The sequence below is a fragment of the Vanacampus margaritifer genome, chromosome 8 (genome assembly GCF_051991255.1).
Source record: "Vanacampus margaritifer isolate UIUO_Vmar chromosome 8, RoL_Vmar_1.0, whole genome shotgun sequence".
NCBI lineage: Eukaryota > Metazoa > Chordata > Actinopteri > Syngnathiformes > Syngnathidae > Vanacampus > Vanacampus margaritifer.
In genome coordinates this window covers 14,133,021-14,150,229 of record NC_135439.1, presented here as the reverse complement: position 1 = coordinate 14,150,229, position 17,209 = coordinate 14,133,021, and the positions used below count along the sequence as shown (strand labels likewise).

Below are 17,209 nucleotides of genomic sequence, written 5' to 3'. Positions count from 1 at the left end.
TGTGTGTGTGTGTGTGTGTGTGTGTGTGTGTGTGTGTGTGTTGATATTAACCCTTTGTTTTTTGTTTTTTCCAAAGAAAGCACATATTGGCTTATCGCTGCGAATAACTGTTTCAAATGGTGGTAAATTTAAATACGTTAAAAAAAAAAAATATTACTCTCATTTTTTTATTTCCTCAGTTCAGTCTTACTCTGCTTCAAGTGTTTTCTCAACATTGCTGTTTCCTGACCGCTTTATCGCATGTGTGTGTGTGTGTGTGTGTGTGTGTGTGTTAATATTAACCCTTTGTTTTTTCTTTTTTCCAAGGAAAGCACATATTGAATAAATTAATATTGAATAAATAAATGTCGATTAGTTGATTGACTTCAAGTATAACAACAAATTTAAAAAAAGAAGAGAGGCAAGCTCACGATGGCAGACATCCAGAACGTGACTTTGGCAGGTGGTGTGACAGTTGGAGCGTCAGTGGACATGATGATTTCTCCTTCAGCTGCCCACGCTTTGGGCATCATGGGCTGCTTGTTTTTTTTGGATACAAATGTCTCAGCCCCTTTTTAGCACGACGCATGAAGATCCAGGACCAGTGCGGCATTCACAATCTGCACGGACTCACGGGCCTCATCTCATCCACAGCTGGAATCTGCGCCATCCTGCTCGCCACTGAGGAAACCTACGGACCTAGCATGTATCAGATCTTTTCCCACCGCACTGCTGCTGGCAATTTCTACTGTTGATGGGCTGCTGACTGGTTTGGTCTTAAAGCTGCCATGCATGGCTTCCCCATCTGATGAGGACTGTTTTGATGATGAGGTGCCGTCAGATTTTCATGGAGTGGAAGAAGTCACGAACTCAATAAACCTGCAGTGATGTTGATGTCCATAAAAATTAATCAGCTCCATAAAGTCATAAGTCTGAGCAGCCACGCCAATGCTTTACTGCTATTGTTTGTATAAATGTGAGTCATTCAATGTGTGATCTTCTGATCTGTGATTGTATGTTATCAATCACTCTGACTATTATTTTTATTTACCGGTAATTTAAAAAAGAAAAAGAAAAAGGAAGGCACAGACTCCTTTTTTTTTTTTTTAACATATCTTCATGGTACTACTCATCAAGAACACTGGTCATGAATTTTTTACATTTGTTTTTAATCAAAGACACAGGTAAACTTTTCCAAAGATTTAATTTGCTCTGATTCCAAATCTGCCCTCATTTTTTCTCTAGCGCATCATAATAGGTTGAGCAACAGGTAGATTTTTTCTTCTGAAACCTCATAGCTATGAATTACAACACACGGTAATACAGTATAGGTCAAACTTAAAAACGAAAAATGCAAATATTTCAAAAACCCAATATGCTATATTAAAAGTAAAGACCATTTTGAAATGAGTGTTAAAAAAACATTTAGGGACGCATAAAGCCATCTGATTAAAATTTGCTGTGGCCTGTCTAATTATACTAAACACCAATTTAAGATAAACTACTATGTGATCAGCTTTCATTATTGAATGTGTACAATAAAACTAAGCAGAAGAGCAGTGTAGTTTAAATATGCACACAATTTGAAGGTTTACGTGACAAATTTTACACAGAAATGTCACTTTAAACATGAGTAGCCTATTTTCTTTGACGAAAAGCAGTTGCTTATCTGCTTCTGGAAAGTAACACCACCGACTGTGTGAGATAATAATGTATGCTTTGGCACCAGACCTACAGATTGAATGTTGAAAAAGTGACTTAGACTGGCACACAAATTGTCATTGATTGGATTAACAAAAGAACAATCAGCAGGCTTTGTATCAAAGCACAAACATTGATCTAATTTGGCCAGTACATTTCCAACAAGTACGATTCTGTGAATTAAATAAGGTTCAAGATTATGATGTTCTTGCAAAGAGGAAAAGCAAACAGCATATGGAATGTATACAGCAGGGATCGCTCAAAGTATATTATAATTCTCTGATTCTCTTTTATACATTTTTATGTCAAGCACCATTGACCTTCAGCAAACATGGATTTACTTGCTGCACTCCACTGCTGCATTTCTTTCTCTTTTCAGTCAGAAACAGCCATGTTATGCCAGCATGAGCCTAAAGGCCCCGAAGACCAAGTCTGCTTGCAGCTCTCATATTCGAGAGGCTACTCAGTTGTGCTTCAATCAGATGAGTTGAGAGAAAACATTGGAAACATTAATTCCGCGACCACCGTGTCTGATGTGTACCGTTATAGTTCTATGCCAACCAAGACCACCAAAACTAACAACAATGTAGAGTCTACATTGGACAGACGTGCAGAAGACTATGACAATCATACAGACTAGTCTTGTGCAGTATTTGAAAGGAGCGGTGACAGGTTTGAAACGTCAGCCTCCAATCACCAGATGGCGCTGTTGATCATTGTTTACAATACAGTCGTTTTAGAGACTCAACTATACTGTATACTGCACTTTATTTTTATTTATTTATTTATTTAATTAAATAATAATAATAATGTCCCTTTAACAGTCTAAATATGTAATTCAACTGTCACTGATACCACACAATCGGTACTGAACTCAATAATAACAGCTTCAAACTCGTTTTGATGGCTTTTATATGGACTACAGTATCTGTCATTAATGAGACTCCACATTCTATACTTTAGCAGTCTTTAACAATGGACCAGCCAGGTCCACGTCTTGTCATAGAATAGTTTCTATGCTAATCTTACTGCAGTTAGTGCACACTGAAATGTCCAGTAAAATACATGATGTAATAACAGATAAGTTTGTGGTTGGTTACGAATATTTCCCTTATCACATTAATAAAGTATATATCTCATATATATATATATCTTTATTGCAGATGTTTCTGGTTTCAACATTTTGCAATTGGTCCCATTTTACCTTCAGCGTAGAATGAGTCACATACAGCATGTTATTCAATAGGCCTATATTGTCACCCTCTTAAAATAATTGCCTGTCATTTTTTTTTGCAAAAAATTATTTTTTTGCCTATATCATCTCCTCATAATGCAAATGGTTGAATTTTTGGTGTTTCCTGAAAAATCACTTAGGCGATTATTTTAAGAAGGCGTCGATATGCTTTTTGATACTATGCAAATAATTAATGAAGACTGTAAATGATAAAATAATAAAATCATGTTCATGCCAGTATTAGGTCACACATTATATTTATAGTTCAACAAGTGCATTTTGATTCTGAATCTGTCAATGCAATATTTTATTAAGCTGATGATGTAATGTCTATTATGATCTCACTTATTTACAATTCCACTTCACAGATCAATCAACACCAAATTACTAATGATCACGCATCTTTAAAAAGTTATTAAGGTAACTAGAAGAAAATCTTAATAAAACTACTACCTTAGGGATGCTGAAATCCGTGCAATGTTTGATTTTAGCACATGTCTCCTATGAACTAAAGCACAAAGTCTAATCATATAAACAACTGTTGAGTTTACTGCTACTCTTATCTATTTGGTAAGTGCTTTGAAAAGTTGTACCACCTTGAATAAATTAAATGTTCCTTAATGGATATGTTAAGCCTGATACTGCAACTTTACTAGGAACAATCTTGTGACAATAGTGCCGTTGCCATAACCTTGCAGAGTATCCAATGTTTAACATGGTTGATGAATTACACACTTGACAAGTACCCTTGTATTTCTCCATTACGCTGCAATATTTTGAATGATAATGAACTTAGATAGGGCAATAATTATCAGCAGAAACAATGTTTTCACAACCATAATTATATGGGGCTGCTAAGCTCAGAGTGGTCTTCTCGCAACACAGACGTTATGTGGTCCTTGTGACAATGTCCAAGTGTCCTTGAAGATACTGAACCCCCAATTGATGCAAAGTCAGTGTGAAGTGCTTTTGGTGCCTTAGTATGTGGAAAAGATACAGACAGAAATTGTTCCAGATTTTCTGATTCTTTGGATGATGTTATGCACTGTAGATGATGATTACTTCTACCTTTTTGCAATTTTTCGCTGGTAAACACCTTTCTGATATTTCTCCACTATCTTTCCGCGCAACATTGGAGGAATAGGTGATTCTCTACCCATCTCCGCTTCTGAGAAACATTGCCACTCTTTTTTTTATAAGTGCAATTGACTTTTACAGCCTCTTATTGCTACCTGTCCCAACTTTTTTGAGATTTGTTGGCACCGTGAAATTTACAATCTACACATTTTCCCCTTAAAATTATACATTTTCTCAGTTTAAACTTTTGACCTGTCATCTATGTTCTATTCTGATCAAAATATTGAAATTTGGCACTTCCATATAATTGCATTCCGTTTTTATTAATTTTGTAGAATGTCCCAACTGTTTTGGAATTGGGTTTGTACTTCTTATTGCAAAGGGCTACCAGTTTGATGCACATTTCTGAAATGACACATTACCTCAAATTACCTTTATTATTAATTATTAATAATTAAATGTTATCATCTATATTTATTGAACTTCAACTATGTGAAGACATTGACATACACAATAATATCATCAATGATTTATTTATTTTTTTCACAAGGTAGGACACATAAATATCAATATGCAACAATTTATTTCAATTAATCTCTTCAAGTATTTCCAATATTTTTTCAAATGATTGCTTCAATGATTCTCTCAAAATTGTGTCAACTTAGTTGTAGTAAATCCTCTCTAAGCTTATCTAGGTAAAGTATATATTGAAGTAAATGTAACTAACTATAAACTGGTCTTGATAGACTGCAGGCCTTTAGGCCTTTGTTAAAATCTCACTGATTGTTCTACAACTAATCTAGTTATGTGAGAGTACACTTTTGGAACATTCAGTTTGTGTTTGTAGGTCAGGTGGGGGCCAAAGTATGTGTTATTATCGCACACAGTGCTATCGCCTTCCAGAAGCAGATGATACGCAGCCGTTTCTCATCAAAAGAAATAGGCTACTGATGATTTAAGTGTGTAAACTTAATGACGCAATATTCAAACTGTGTGTATTCTTCTTCAGTAGTTCTCAACCTTTTTTTCAGTGATGTACCCCCTGTGACGTATTTTTTTTCAGCCAAATACCAACTAAGCAGTGAAAAAACATTTTTGGTTGGGGGGAAAAAAAGTGCGGTGCCAATGTTGTCTGATTTATTCAACTTTGGAACTTCATTTGTACAGTGGTCTCTCTTGAACTATTTGGAAATGAAAAGACTAAAAATCATTCATTTTAAATCAAATTTTCAAATGATTGACGGGTGATCCTAGAATAGATGGTGACAGATTGGGTCGATCTAGTTTGAGGAGATTGAGTTTTTAGGACAATGAAATTGAATTGCCTACTGAATATAAATGTCATTTTATTAACATAGATTTCCCTGAAATATTGACATAATGTAATAATGACTTTTTAAAGGACTTTTGAATATATGCTGCTTTTTAAATTTATTGTAAAATCTTGCGTACCCCCATTTTCAAGAATGAAAACTGATCATTTTAGTTCATCTAAAATTATGTGCACTTTAAAAATTGATGGCTAATACCAGGAAAATACGGCATGTTGTTTGAAATATAGGTGTTTAAAAAAAAAAAAAAAGATTCTGCAGCTTCACTTTTTTCCAATTTATTAAATAAATAGAAATAACAATCATTATGATTGATAACATACAACAATCACAGATCAGAAGATCACACATTGAATAACTCACAAACAAACAATAGCAGTGAGGCATTGGCGTGGGTGGTCAGACCTTGACTTTATGGAGCTGATTAATTTTTATGGACATCAACATCACTGCAGGTTTATTGAGTTCTTGACTTCTTCCTCTCCATGAAAATCTGACGGCATATCAAAGAACACCTCATCATCAAAACAGCCATCATCAGATGGGGAAGCCATGCATGGCAACTTCAAGACCAAACCAGTCAGCAGCCCGCCAACAGTAGAAACTGCAATGGTGAAAGAGATGGCCGCCACTTGGTACAGCGCCTGCTCTTGGGCCGTACGCCCCAAGCCTGGCTTCAACCCGGGGATTAGCATCTGAAGCTCCAGCAGCTTTGGATCTCCCTCAGGTGGAGCGCGGTGGGAAAAAATCTGGTACATGCTGGGTCCGTAGGTTTCCTCAGTGGCGAGCAGGATGGCGCAGATTCCAGCTGTGGATGAGATGAGGCCCGTGAGTCCGTGCAGATTGTGAATGCCGCACTGGTCCTGGATCTTCATGCGTCGTGCTAAAAAAGGGCTGAGGTACTTGTATCCCAAAAAACAAGCAGTGCAGCCCATGATGCCCAACGCGTAGGAAGCTGAAGGAGAAATCATCATATCAACTGACGCTCCAACTGTCACACCACCTGCCAAAGTCACGTTCTGGATGTCGGCCATCGTGAGCTTGCCTCTCTTATTGAACACTGCCGAAAGTGCGAATGCGGTGAGAGTGGATGAGCTCAGACCGATAAAAGTGTGCAGGATGGCTCTGTGTTGATCGTCACCTTTTAAGGTGAGCGCCGAGTTGAATGAGGGCCAGAACACCCAGAGGAACAAAGTTCCCATGGTAGAGAGGATGTCCGAATGGTAACTGGTGATTTCTTTGGAGTGGCCGTTCTTGAGGACTGGGCGATAAAGCACAAATGTCACGCCCAGACCAAAGTAGCAGGCAAACAAATGAATAAGAATGCTGCCACCAGCATCGTTTATTCTGATGTATTTCAATACAGCCCACTCCGTCACAGAAAACACAGGGATCTCCAGCAAAGCCATCACCAGGAGCTGCACCGGGCTGGTCTTCCCAAGCACGGCCCCGAAGGAGATGAGCACCACGGCGCACGCAAACTCTGCATACAGCAGGTTGATGACGCCAAGGTAAATTTGACCATCGTGGTAAAACTGGAAGAAGCCTTGGATGATGATAGCCCACTGGATTGCAAAGGTGGCCGTCAGAAAGTTGAAGACCATCCCGCTGAAGCCGTAGAATCGGCAGAAGGCCAGCAGGCAGCCGAAGCCCACGAAGATCATCACTTGGACGTCGGCGAAGAAAGGATAGTCGCGATACACGCTGTTGTCCATCGGGTTGGTCTCATTGCTTTGCAGCTTGGCATTGGCGTTGTCATCATAAGTGACAAAGATGGCATATAGAGTCAGGATGATGACTTGTAAGACCAACACCAATGCTGGCAAACGCACTCGTAAACTTGTTGACGCATTCATGGTGACATGCACTAACGAAGGTCTGGTCTCACACTGGCTCTGTTGCACTAATACTTCCTTTTATGCTCAATTTTATCAGATAAGGAAAGCTAATGACAATGGTTAAAGAGCACTGGTCCATGCAGGTGACAGGTTATTTACCATTGTATCAACCCAGAGGACTGCACTTTAATCCCTCATAAGCGGAACATTTTTTCTTCTTCTTATTTGTCACAACAACAAAAAAGGTTATACAGAAATTCTAATTTTCATTACACAGCAGTTTTAATCTAAGTCAATCAAATGAAAAAAATGTACTAATTTAGTATGATACTTAAAAAATAAAAAATAAATTAAAATTACAATATTATTTCACACTAAGTGCTTTCCAAAAACAAGAAAACATGGTCACCATTAACACAGTTAATTAAAATTATTAATTAATTTATATTATAAATATGTATATATATATATATATACATATCCATCCATCCATTTTATTAACCGCTTGTCCTCACAAGGGTTTGTGGAGGGCGCTGGACCCTATCCCAGCTGGCTTTGGGCAGTAGGCGGGGTACACCCTAAACTGGTTGCCAGCCAATCGCATATATATATATATTTATATACTGTATATATATATGACTTATCTGTGTTTGTTAATGTTTTTTAAGTTTTGATCTTGATAAAACGGTCAGGAAACACCAGTGATGAGAAAACACTTGTGACAGCGGGGGACTGAAAAGAGAGCTAAGAACAGACAAAATCAAGAATAAGCATAATTGGAAAAACATTGAACGTACCTGTATAAAATTTTAATCTGTCGCAGTTACTCAAAATGCGAGTGATGAGCCTCAAGAGTAGGCTACGTAATATGAATTATATAAACTAAGTATCATGATAAGTAGAATGCAAAGGGTGACTCAAGAGCTATAAAAATTAAATCATTAAACAGGTTCAATTAGCAGGATGAGAACAACAAAATATATATATTTTTTTTTAAAACACAATTTTACAATTAAAAATGAAAAAAGACTGAGACTAAAGACCAAAAAGGAAGGTCTAGAGTTTTCTTTTCTTTTTTCTTTTTTTTAATCATTGGGCTTATACACGAAATTCAATATTCATAGTTAAACATGTCTTATTGCATAATTTCTTGTGATAATCTGGACATTTTAGTTTGCAGCGTGTTTTTGTATACACTGTGTACAATTCTAAACAGTATTTATCACAGAAACTGTGCTCCATGCTATAAGTGGTCCTGGCTGATTAACTATTAAAGACCACAAAAGTAATGAATGTGGGGTCTCCATATCAATAACATAGGCAAGGCAGGTTTATTTGTGCAGCATAGCACAATTTATACACAGGACAATTCACAGTGCTTGACAAAAAAGAAGTAACAGTTAAAAACACATGAACAGAGAGATGCTATTGGCCTTATAAAAGCTATCAAACAAGTTTAAAGTTGCTACTATTGATTTCAGCATCAAACTAGGATTGTGTGCTGTCAACTAATCACATAAACGGTTATCTATTGAACAATTTTACCTATTACTGCTTTTTTTTTAAACTGCCTCCGCAGTTTCATCATAAAAGGATGAACAGTGCCATCTGGTGTTTGGAGGTTGACACTTCAATTCTGTCACTGCGCCTCTCAAATATGATTGGCAAAATTTTCTGCACTATTTGCACTGTCGACTGTTTTGGTGCGCTTGGTTTGCACAGAAGCATACACATCCGACTCGGTGGTAGCTGAATGCAAGTTTCCTTTAGCTTTCTCTCCCACCTCATCTGACAGAAACACGACTGAGTATTGAATCTCAGGGGAGCTGCAAGCAGACTTGGTCTGATGGGCCTTTAGGTTCAGGTTGGCATAACAGTCTGTAGAGTTTGACTGAAAAGAGAAATAAATAAAAAAAATCTATAAAATTGCTTGACATAATGTGCTTGGCTATTGTACAGTATTTTACTTATAGAGCAATTTTTTGAGTTTTCCGGAAAAAAAAATATAAGAATAACTATAAAGTAGATATGTGGCCATAGAGTCCAATTCCTTGATTTATTTTCTAATGTGATTGTCCTCAAATTTCTCCGTTGCTTTTGTTTTTTTTTCTGTACCCTGTATGAAACCCTCATATACTTGGTGTCAAAGCACGTGATGATTATTTTAAACAAAAAATATGAATAAAAAACCTGCGGGTCAGAGGTTAAGCTCAGTTGATCCCTCAGAGATGACGATCTGGCTGTCAAGTGTGCAGGATTGATTTCAGAAATTGCAGTGGTAGCTGTCGACGTACGGATGAAATAATGAAATTCAATAAAATTCATTAATGCAAGAGAAGGATCCCCAAATGCACTTACTACTTTGCATGCAGTTTACATTTCCGTATATTGGACTATCTCCCATCTGCTGACGATTCTGACTAAAACGGTACAAAAAAAGGAGATTTAATTTGTTTTCAATCGAGTATTGGAGTTTTAGAAGTGCAACCTTCCTATATTCTCTGGATCTGGTCAAATGTACATACCTTGTCCTTGAGCAACACGTTTTTTTCTCTAATGAAGCATGCAGAAGAACAAGTCAAATATTAGATGATCAAAATACATTGCTTCAAATGATTTAAAACCAAAGAAATTGATTACCTGAGTAACATAATTTCAAAACACAGCAAATAATATTGAAAGACAACAAGAGTACTAGTAATCCACTGGTCACCCAGGATACAGGTGGCATAAAAAGAGAGGTCCAATGACTCCAATCTGGTAAAAGAGAGGACAAAACACATTGATTATGGGCAAAACTTAATATCGTAAAAATTTTACTTGCCGTGATTGGTAATTTGATAACCTATTGGTTAATGTTGCCTGTTGTTGCGTTGAGCTTTTGTTGTTTAAAGTGAGCAGCAATGCGACAACACTGACCCACATATTAATCATATAGAAACGTGCAACACACTTTTAATATGGCAAGTACAGGCTGAATGAATGTTAACTAATTCATGCATCCGCCAATGTCATATACAACATTGTAAATTTGCACATCTCTGATTGTGTCGATCAAAAGTGAACATTGTAATCTTCGTAAAAGTAGAAATGTCGCAACAGTTCTTGTATTAGATCACTATCTAAAGGATTGTTGAGGGTTTATTATATAGATCTATAAATTATATCTATTTCTCTTACCGTCTGAGGTTGTCGTATTACAACAGTTTGTCATGTTGTTGATTCTCTGAACACAGACAGACAGTTTACTCGCTCACTCTTTGAATAGTAACGTACAACGAGCTGATGTTTTCTTCGATGGCATGCCAAGAGAGGAAATAAAATGACATTACATACACAGGATGTGCGCTTTTGCAGAAAACCACAGACTGAGAACAACATGTCAACAAGTAAAGAGTGTGTGTAAAACTGTAATAAATTATGTGTTTAAAAAAAAGTAGAAAAGGCATGACTAAAATGAAACATTGTGTTTCGGCATAACCTGTTCAGAAAGACATACAGTACAGTAAGTTGTGAATATTTTGGTAGTTGATGCTATCAAAGGTTGACAGCCAGGAAGGCGACAGCAAGAAATATGTGCCAGAAGAGTGAAGACATATATTAAAATGTATAAAGCACAATTATTGGTGAATTTTGTTTTACTGGAGTTATACTTGGGCAGCAATGTGTACAAGTGGTTAGCATATCTGACTCCCAGCTCTGAAGTTGGGGGCTTTGTATCCAGGCTCCACTCCTCTCCGTGTTTGCAAGGTTTTTCTCCAGGTAGAGTACTGTGGCTTCCTTTCCTCCTACATTTCAAAAACATGCATGTTAGGTTCGAATACTCTAAATGGTCAATAGGTGTTATGTTAATGACTTGAGTTTCATTGTTTTTCCTGTATGTGCTGGTGAGCATATGGTGTACCACTAACCCAACCCATTGACATAAAAGGAAAAACTAGTTGTGTTGGTTTTGTCTTCTAGTTGGCTTTGAGTAATTAAAGTAAAAACATAATGGCTAGCCTTCTAGCTAACATCAGTGCTACTACAGCAAACACTCCATTTAACCATTAAAAAAAAAGTGTGTATGTTAAGTGAAAGTTTTAAGTATTCAATGTGCTTTTAAATGGGCCCTGTGTTTTACTGTTTATTGATACGTTTCTTATATATATATATATATATATATATATATATATATATATATATAAACTAATAACACTTAATAACATGTTATTTTGTGTACTTAACCATGCAAGTTTAATTTAAAAACATGTTATTGTATGCAACATCGGGATCCTGAATGATCCAGAACGCTTATTTTATTTTTTTAAATAGCAGATAAAACCTTCAATATTTCCCACGAAACATGGTGGTTGGCTCAAACACAAACAAACAAACAAAACCATTTTAAAACATATTTGAAATTTGCGAATAGGTCATAAAAATAGGTGACTCCGCGGTATGCCAAATCGCGAGTATACGGGGCTATTTGACAATATGCGTTTCCGGCCCCGCCCCCAACTCCTCCAAGCATAGCCAATGGGCGGGTCTAACCTCTCTTGGCCATGCCCCTCTCAACCGGGTCTCTCTTTTCTGCATAACGCTGATGTGTAACTAACTTCAGTCTGCAAACACGCTGCAAAAATGTTCACTTTAGGATCAAAAATGCTGCTGCTCCTCCTCCTGGCTTTCCCCTGCGGTTTGATAAGCACAGGTAAATTGTTTTTAGACTGCGTTTTGCCGTGTTGTTTCTTTTCTCCTGCTAAAATGCGGATTAGAAAGCCAACGTGGCATATTTCCCAAGAGAAAATGTGAAGCCAGTCGGCTGTGTGGATTCTAAACTACTTTTCTTCATTATCTGAAACTATAAACTTCATGGGCATTGATCGTCTCCAGTCAACGTTTACGATTGCTCGTTTGGAATGAATGAAAGTTGTCGACGTCTGTTAGCGTTAAACGAGAGGATTTATCGCGGACGTAGTAAGGAAAAGTTGAATTTATTCGCCAGCAAGAAAGCAGATGTTCGCCAGTTTAGAAGTGTGTGGCTGTAACAACACTCAGTACTCACGCCTTATAGGACACGTCACCACAGATGTACGCTAACTTGTATTTGGAGTGTAGTCTGACGTCATAGGTCAAGCTGCCCCACTCAGCATTAGGAATTGCGCAAACAGGAATTTGTTACAATTGACAAATAATGTATTTTTTTTACGTGGTTTCAATCATTTTAATGAATCTTCATTGTGTTTTCTACAATTTACTAAAAACGCAATATATTTAACCTCTCTAGTAGGCTAACCTGACTAAACATGCACACAACTATGGAAAAAGACGATTTAAAGTACACACAAAGTAGGTGCAATTATTTACAAGAACAAAGTATACAGTGCCTCCATAACCTTAAGGTATAATTTTTGCAGGTGACCAGTGAGTGTGTGCATATCATCAAACAGAAATTGTGCAAGTTATGTTAAAGTTGTGTTAAATGGATAGATTGTTAGTGAAAGTCAATTTTTCTTTACAAAATTAAACTCTGATTGAATCCAATACATCAATATTCACTTGGCCTTAATATATCAGAAACATATTTACTATTGTCGGGCAGGGCGAGTGTCCGCCAATACTGAATCCGTTGAGGACATTGACCCAGACGCATCTGTTGATGAGGAGGAAGAAGATGAAGAAGAAGAAATGCCAGTGGAAGAAGATCAGATCCAAAGCTCAGTATGTGACAAAAATACAAATTGAACGGAATTATTTTCCAATGTACCCTTAATTTTATCTTGTGTTGTATGTCAGGAAGGAGACGCCGACGATGACTCTGAAGGCGATGATAACTTGTTAACATCTCACGCTGATGCCGACACAACCATCGTCTTCACGACAGGAGAAGGTGAGCCAGATTTCGGCTAAAGAAATCTGCCTCTTTTTTTTGGGGGGGGGGGGGGGGTCATCATTGCACTCTAATACTCATCTCCTTGTATAAATACTTTAGAGTTCCCTGCCAATGAAATTGTGAGGTTCCTCGTGGGTTTCACCAATAAGGGTAGTCAGGACTTCACCGTTGAGTCTTTGGAGGCCTCCTTCCGTTATCCTCAGGACTTCCAGTTCTACATTCAGAATGTAAGTCGGATCTGAAACAGAACCACAAAGGACATCCAAGCACTTTTTTACATTGCAAATTCAGTCGATTGTATTTTTTTTTTTTATCTGCTTGTGAATTCTTGACTAAACTAATTAAGAGTGAATCAACTGTATTTTTTTTGCCTGTTGCGTCAATAAACAATTAACAATCAATATCATATAACAGAAAATTTGAAAGTTTGACAGAATGAACAAGTCAACGCTTAGTAACTAAAAACTTTTTTCATATGTTTGTGTAGTTTACAGCTTTGCCTCTGAGCACGGTGGTTCATCCGGGCACGCAGGCCTCCTTCGAATACTCATTCATCCCAGCTCAGCCCATGGCCGGCCGTCCATTTGGTCTCGTTATCCTCCTCAACTATCATAACACTGAGGTTAGAGTGGACCGTATCTATTTGTACATCGAGTCCATTCATTCCCTTTTGAATCGAAAAGTTACTTGGGGAACATGTGGGAAGGTGTTATGTCTAAATGGTATCAAATCGATTATCTTATAAACCTTGACAGGTCTATTTAGCTATTTGGTATGTGCCATTTTTGTTCGCCTGTCCACATTGACCACATCATCCCCCAAATCTCTGAAATTGCTAATTGCTACTACTGGTTGCCTTCAGGGTCATGTGTTCCAGACGGCCATTTACAACCAGACTGTCACCATCATCGAGAAAGAAGAGGGACTGGATGGTGAAACGTAAGACATTCCTTTCTTGTCATATTCTGTGGATATTTGTTCCTTTCATTTTGAAAATAACTTTACATCTTAGCGTCACGTAATCAACTCTTTAGTATTCCCTACCTAAATGTCCACAGTCAGCTGACATTTCCTCAAAGGGTTAGTACCGAACTGTAAAAGGAGGTGTGAAATTGGCCCAAGAAAGCTCATCATCTTATTAATGCCTCCCAACTCCCAAAATCCTTAATCAGGAGCTGCTTACCATGTGGACTTACTGACCATGTCCTAATGACAATCTACTTTATTACCTACCTACTTCGTTAACCCAAGTTATGAAATGTGATTATTAGATACATAAAGTTGTTTTTTCCTTAATTCACTGCCATTGACGGCTATAGACGTCAAAAATTCATTTGAACTATTTCTATTAGTTTCACATTTTTTTCCACTTTTGTTAACAAGAGTATGAAAACCAAGATAAAAAAAGTATTGTACATTTAGAACAGATATCAAATTTGTGATTAATTTTGAGTTTAAATAATTAAGTAATTAAACAAAAAAGAAAATATTAAAAAATTAGAGGCGCCAGACAATTACATTTTTTTATTGCAATTAATCGCATGACTTCAATAGTTAACTCATGACTAATCACATTTTATATCTGTTCTAAAAAATGTTCTCCTAGGTTTTCATACTCTTGTTAACAAAAGTGGAAAAAAATGTTACACTAATAGAAATAGTTCAAATGAATTTTGGACGTCTATAGCTGTCAATGGCAGTGAATGAGTTAACAAAGATCTGCAAAATAAAGTTTTAAACCTAACTGACCAAATTTTGCGTATTGGCTGCAAAACAGTTTTTATCAGTCAGGCCTATGAACATGTTGTAGTGTGAACACTTTTCTTAACTTTACTTCTAAAATGTGATAAATGGAGTGCACTTCCCTTTAGTGCTCTTCTTTTTTTAAAACAATTTTTAAAATCTATTTGTTCATTAAATAAACTGCAGATATATTTTAGCAACTGCTGACTTGATAAATTTCCCAATGAATGGCTTTAATCAGAGATAAATGCTTCTTGCACAGACCAATGGACACACAACAATGAATATGTTGCAATGTTATCTTGCAGAGTGTTTTTGTACATCTTCCTTGCCGGGCTGGTGGCTCTGATGCTCTTTACGATGTACCAAGTCCTGGAATCACGGACGGTAGGGTCTTTGAAATCAACTATGAAATGGAGCGATAGAAATGCTGGTCAACTTCTGATTTGATCAGAGTTGGAATCTTTATTTCTCATAGAAAATCATGTAAATTACTTCGGGTTTAAACTTGTCATTATCTTAAAACTTGTATAACTGTGCAAACATTTATTTTTTTACGTGTTTATTCAATTCAAGTATTTAAAGGGGAAGTCAACCTAACCAACAATTCTTGACAACAATGTGTTCTATGCAGCCCCACTAGTCTAAATACGGTATTCTGGTTAACATTGCGTTTGTGGAATAGAGCTTAACTCTTTGACTGCCAGACGTTTTCAGAAAAGGGATGCCGTGGATGCCAGCCGATTTTAAGCATTTTGACTGATCTTTCAAGGTCCAAAGAAAATTTTGTGTTTGGACTATGGAAACACACATACTACCAAATGAAAGATCGGACTCTCATCTTTCATCAGAAAAAAAAGTTTGTTTCTACCTTATTCCGTTTTTCAGTAATCAACAATAGAAAATGGTTAGTTTCACCTCTGTTTTGAAACAAACGTCTTTTAACGTCTTTGGCACTCCTCCATAGGATTTTACTAAACGTTATTTAACGTTTTTGGCAGTCAAAGAGTTAAGCAGCAAAGTCCAACCGTTTTTATCAATATCAGAAAGCGGCCATTTTGCCACTTGCTGTCGAGTGAAAATTGCTTAACAGTTGCTCAGGTCTCAGTTAACAGCCAATCACAGCTCAGCTTCAGAAAACAGGTGAACTGTGATTGGTCGTTGCCTAAGCCCTGAGCAACTGTAATGTCATCTTCAATTGACAGAAAGTGGCAAAATGGCCGCCCACTGAGATGGATAAAAACGACTGGATTTTGCTGCATAACTCGTATACCACAAATGTATTATTAATCAGAATGTCATGTTTAGAATTAGTGAGGTCACATATATATTATTGTCAGTAAATGATGATGATAGATTTGATTTGTTTTCTTGCGGAGGAATATGCGAAAGGTTATGAATTTTGTTTTTCAGAAAAAGAGAATCACAGTAAAGTTAGAGAAGGGCACTGGCGGGATGAGTGATGTGGACATCAGCTGGATTCCTCAGGAAACTCTCAAAGCCATGAGTAGGTTCTTTTTTTAGTGTCCACTGTCCAACCATAATGTATAATTAAGGAAATCTATCTTGCCATTTTGTATTGTCATTCCCTTTTCAAATTTGTGCTTTCTATCTTACAGACAAAGCTTCCCCCAAAACTTCGCCACGGAAACGAACCAAGCGGGCAGCTGGAGCGGATCAATAAAGCTGTTGCTTTCCCTTCAGTCAACATGAGGCCATGAGGATTTCAAAGCTCATTTTCTCGCACATGTCGGATGCGTGAGGGATGGATAACAGTTTTTGGACTTCGATTTTTACTCCACTGCTCTCAGAGTTGACACTAGCTGAACCAAATTGTTGTCCAATTTTATGTTTGTTGGTAACCATATGAGTGTTTATGTGTTGAATGTCAAAGATTGGACAAGAAATGGGTATGGCTGCAAGCATTTTGCCCTAAGAATGCTGTGCAAGTATCATAACGAGACAAATGATCCTCACTATGTGCCGTTTCACAGGGCCCAAAGCACAACAGTTACAATTAGACTTTTTAATCGTCATTGCCCAGTGTCCAACAACAATACAATGGAATTGTGATTTTTTTTTTTTAAATCACTAGAAGTAACATTTCAAATATTGTAGGGTGATGGCAGCTGCAAATCGAACAAACATGTTTTTCTGCAGGTTGTTAGACGCTTCCTATAGATGTCTTAAAGGGGTCTGCAGATTCTTTATTGTGGGGTTCAAATACCTTTTCGAGAACAATAAATGTGACCAAAAAACATCTGACTTCTCTTTTGTTTTCTGGCAGAATATGGGCGACGTCTTTGCAAGTTTAGCAGTCGTTTGATCTATTATTTACACATCCTGCATGGAGATAAGCAGATAAATCAGACCGCTTAATTTTTGATGCATCAAGGTTGGCATCGGCAGGGAGGGTTGGAGGAGGGAGGGG

General features: G+C 37.2%; 2 protein-coding genes and 1 long non-coding RNA gene across 6 annotated transcripts; 1 reads left to right on the top strand and 2 right to left on the bottom strand.

Annotated features, from left to right (window-relative positions):
* Positions 1–5,711: 5,711 nt before the first annotated feature.
* Positions 5,712–8,808, bottom strand: rh50 (Rh50-like protein). Its single transcript, XM_077574016.1, has one exon. The coding sequence runs from the start codon at positions 7,176–7,178 to the stop codon at positions 5,769–5,771; it is 1,410 nt and encodes a 469-aa protein (XP_077430142.1). The 5' UTR covers positions 7,179–8,808; the 3' UTR covers positions 5,712–5,768.
* A 96-nt stretch (positions 8,809–8,904) lies between these two features.
* LOC144056893 (uncharacterized) lies at positions 8,905–12,248 on the bottom strand. Of its 4 annotated transcripts, XR_013295136.1 has the most exons (6): positions 12,208–12,248; positions 10,341–10,948; positions 9,801–9,917; positions 9,686–9,713; positions 9,519–9,580; positions 8,905–9,442 (listed from the first exon to the last, which is right to left on the bottom strand). It is a non-coding gene; the product is annotated as an uncharacterized LOC144056893 (long non-coding RNA). The 4 variants fall into 4 exon arrangements; XR_013295134.1 differs by having other exon boundaries at positions 9,519–9,713; XR_013295135.1 differs by having other exon boundaries at positions 9,002–9,051; positions 9,351–9,442; positions 9,519–9,917.
* LOC144056892 (translocon-associated protein subunit alpha-like) lies at positions 11,704–17,038 on the top strand. The gene is made up of 9 exons (XM_077574017.1): positions 11,704–11,853; positions 12,745–12,863; positions 12,939–13,032; positions 13,135–13,262; positions 13,523–13,657; positions 13,898–13,974; positions 15,087–15,165; positions 16,192–16,285; positions 16,398–17,038. The coding sequence occupies exons 1-9, from the start codon at positions 11,784–11,786 to the stop codon at positions 16,460–16,462; spliced, it is 861 nt and encodes a 286-aa protein (XP_077430143.1). The 5' UTR covers positions 11,704–11,783; the 3' UTR covers positions 16,463–17,038.
* Positions 17,039–17,209: the final 171 nt, after the last annotated feature.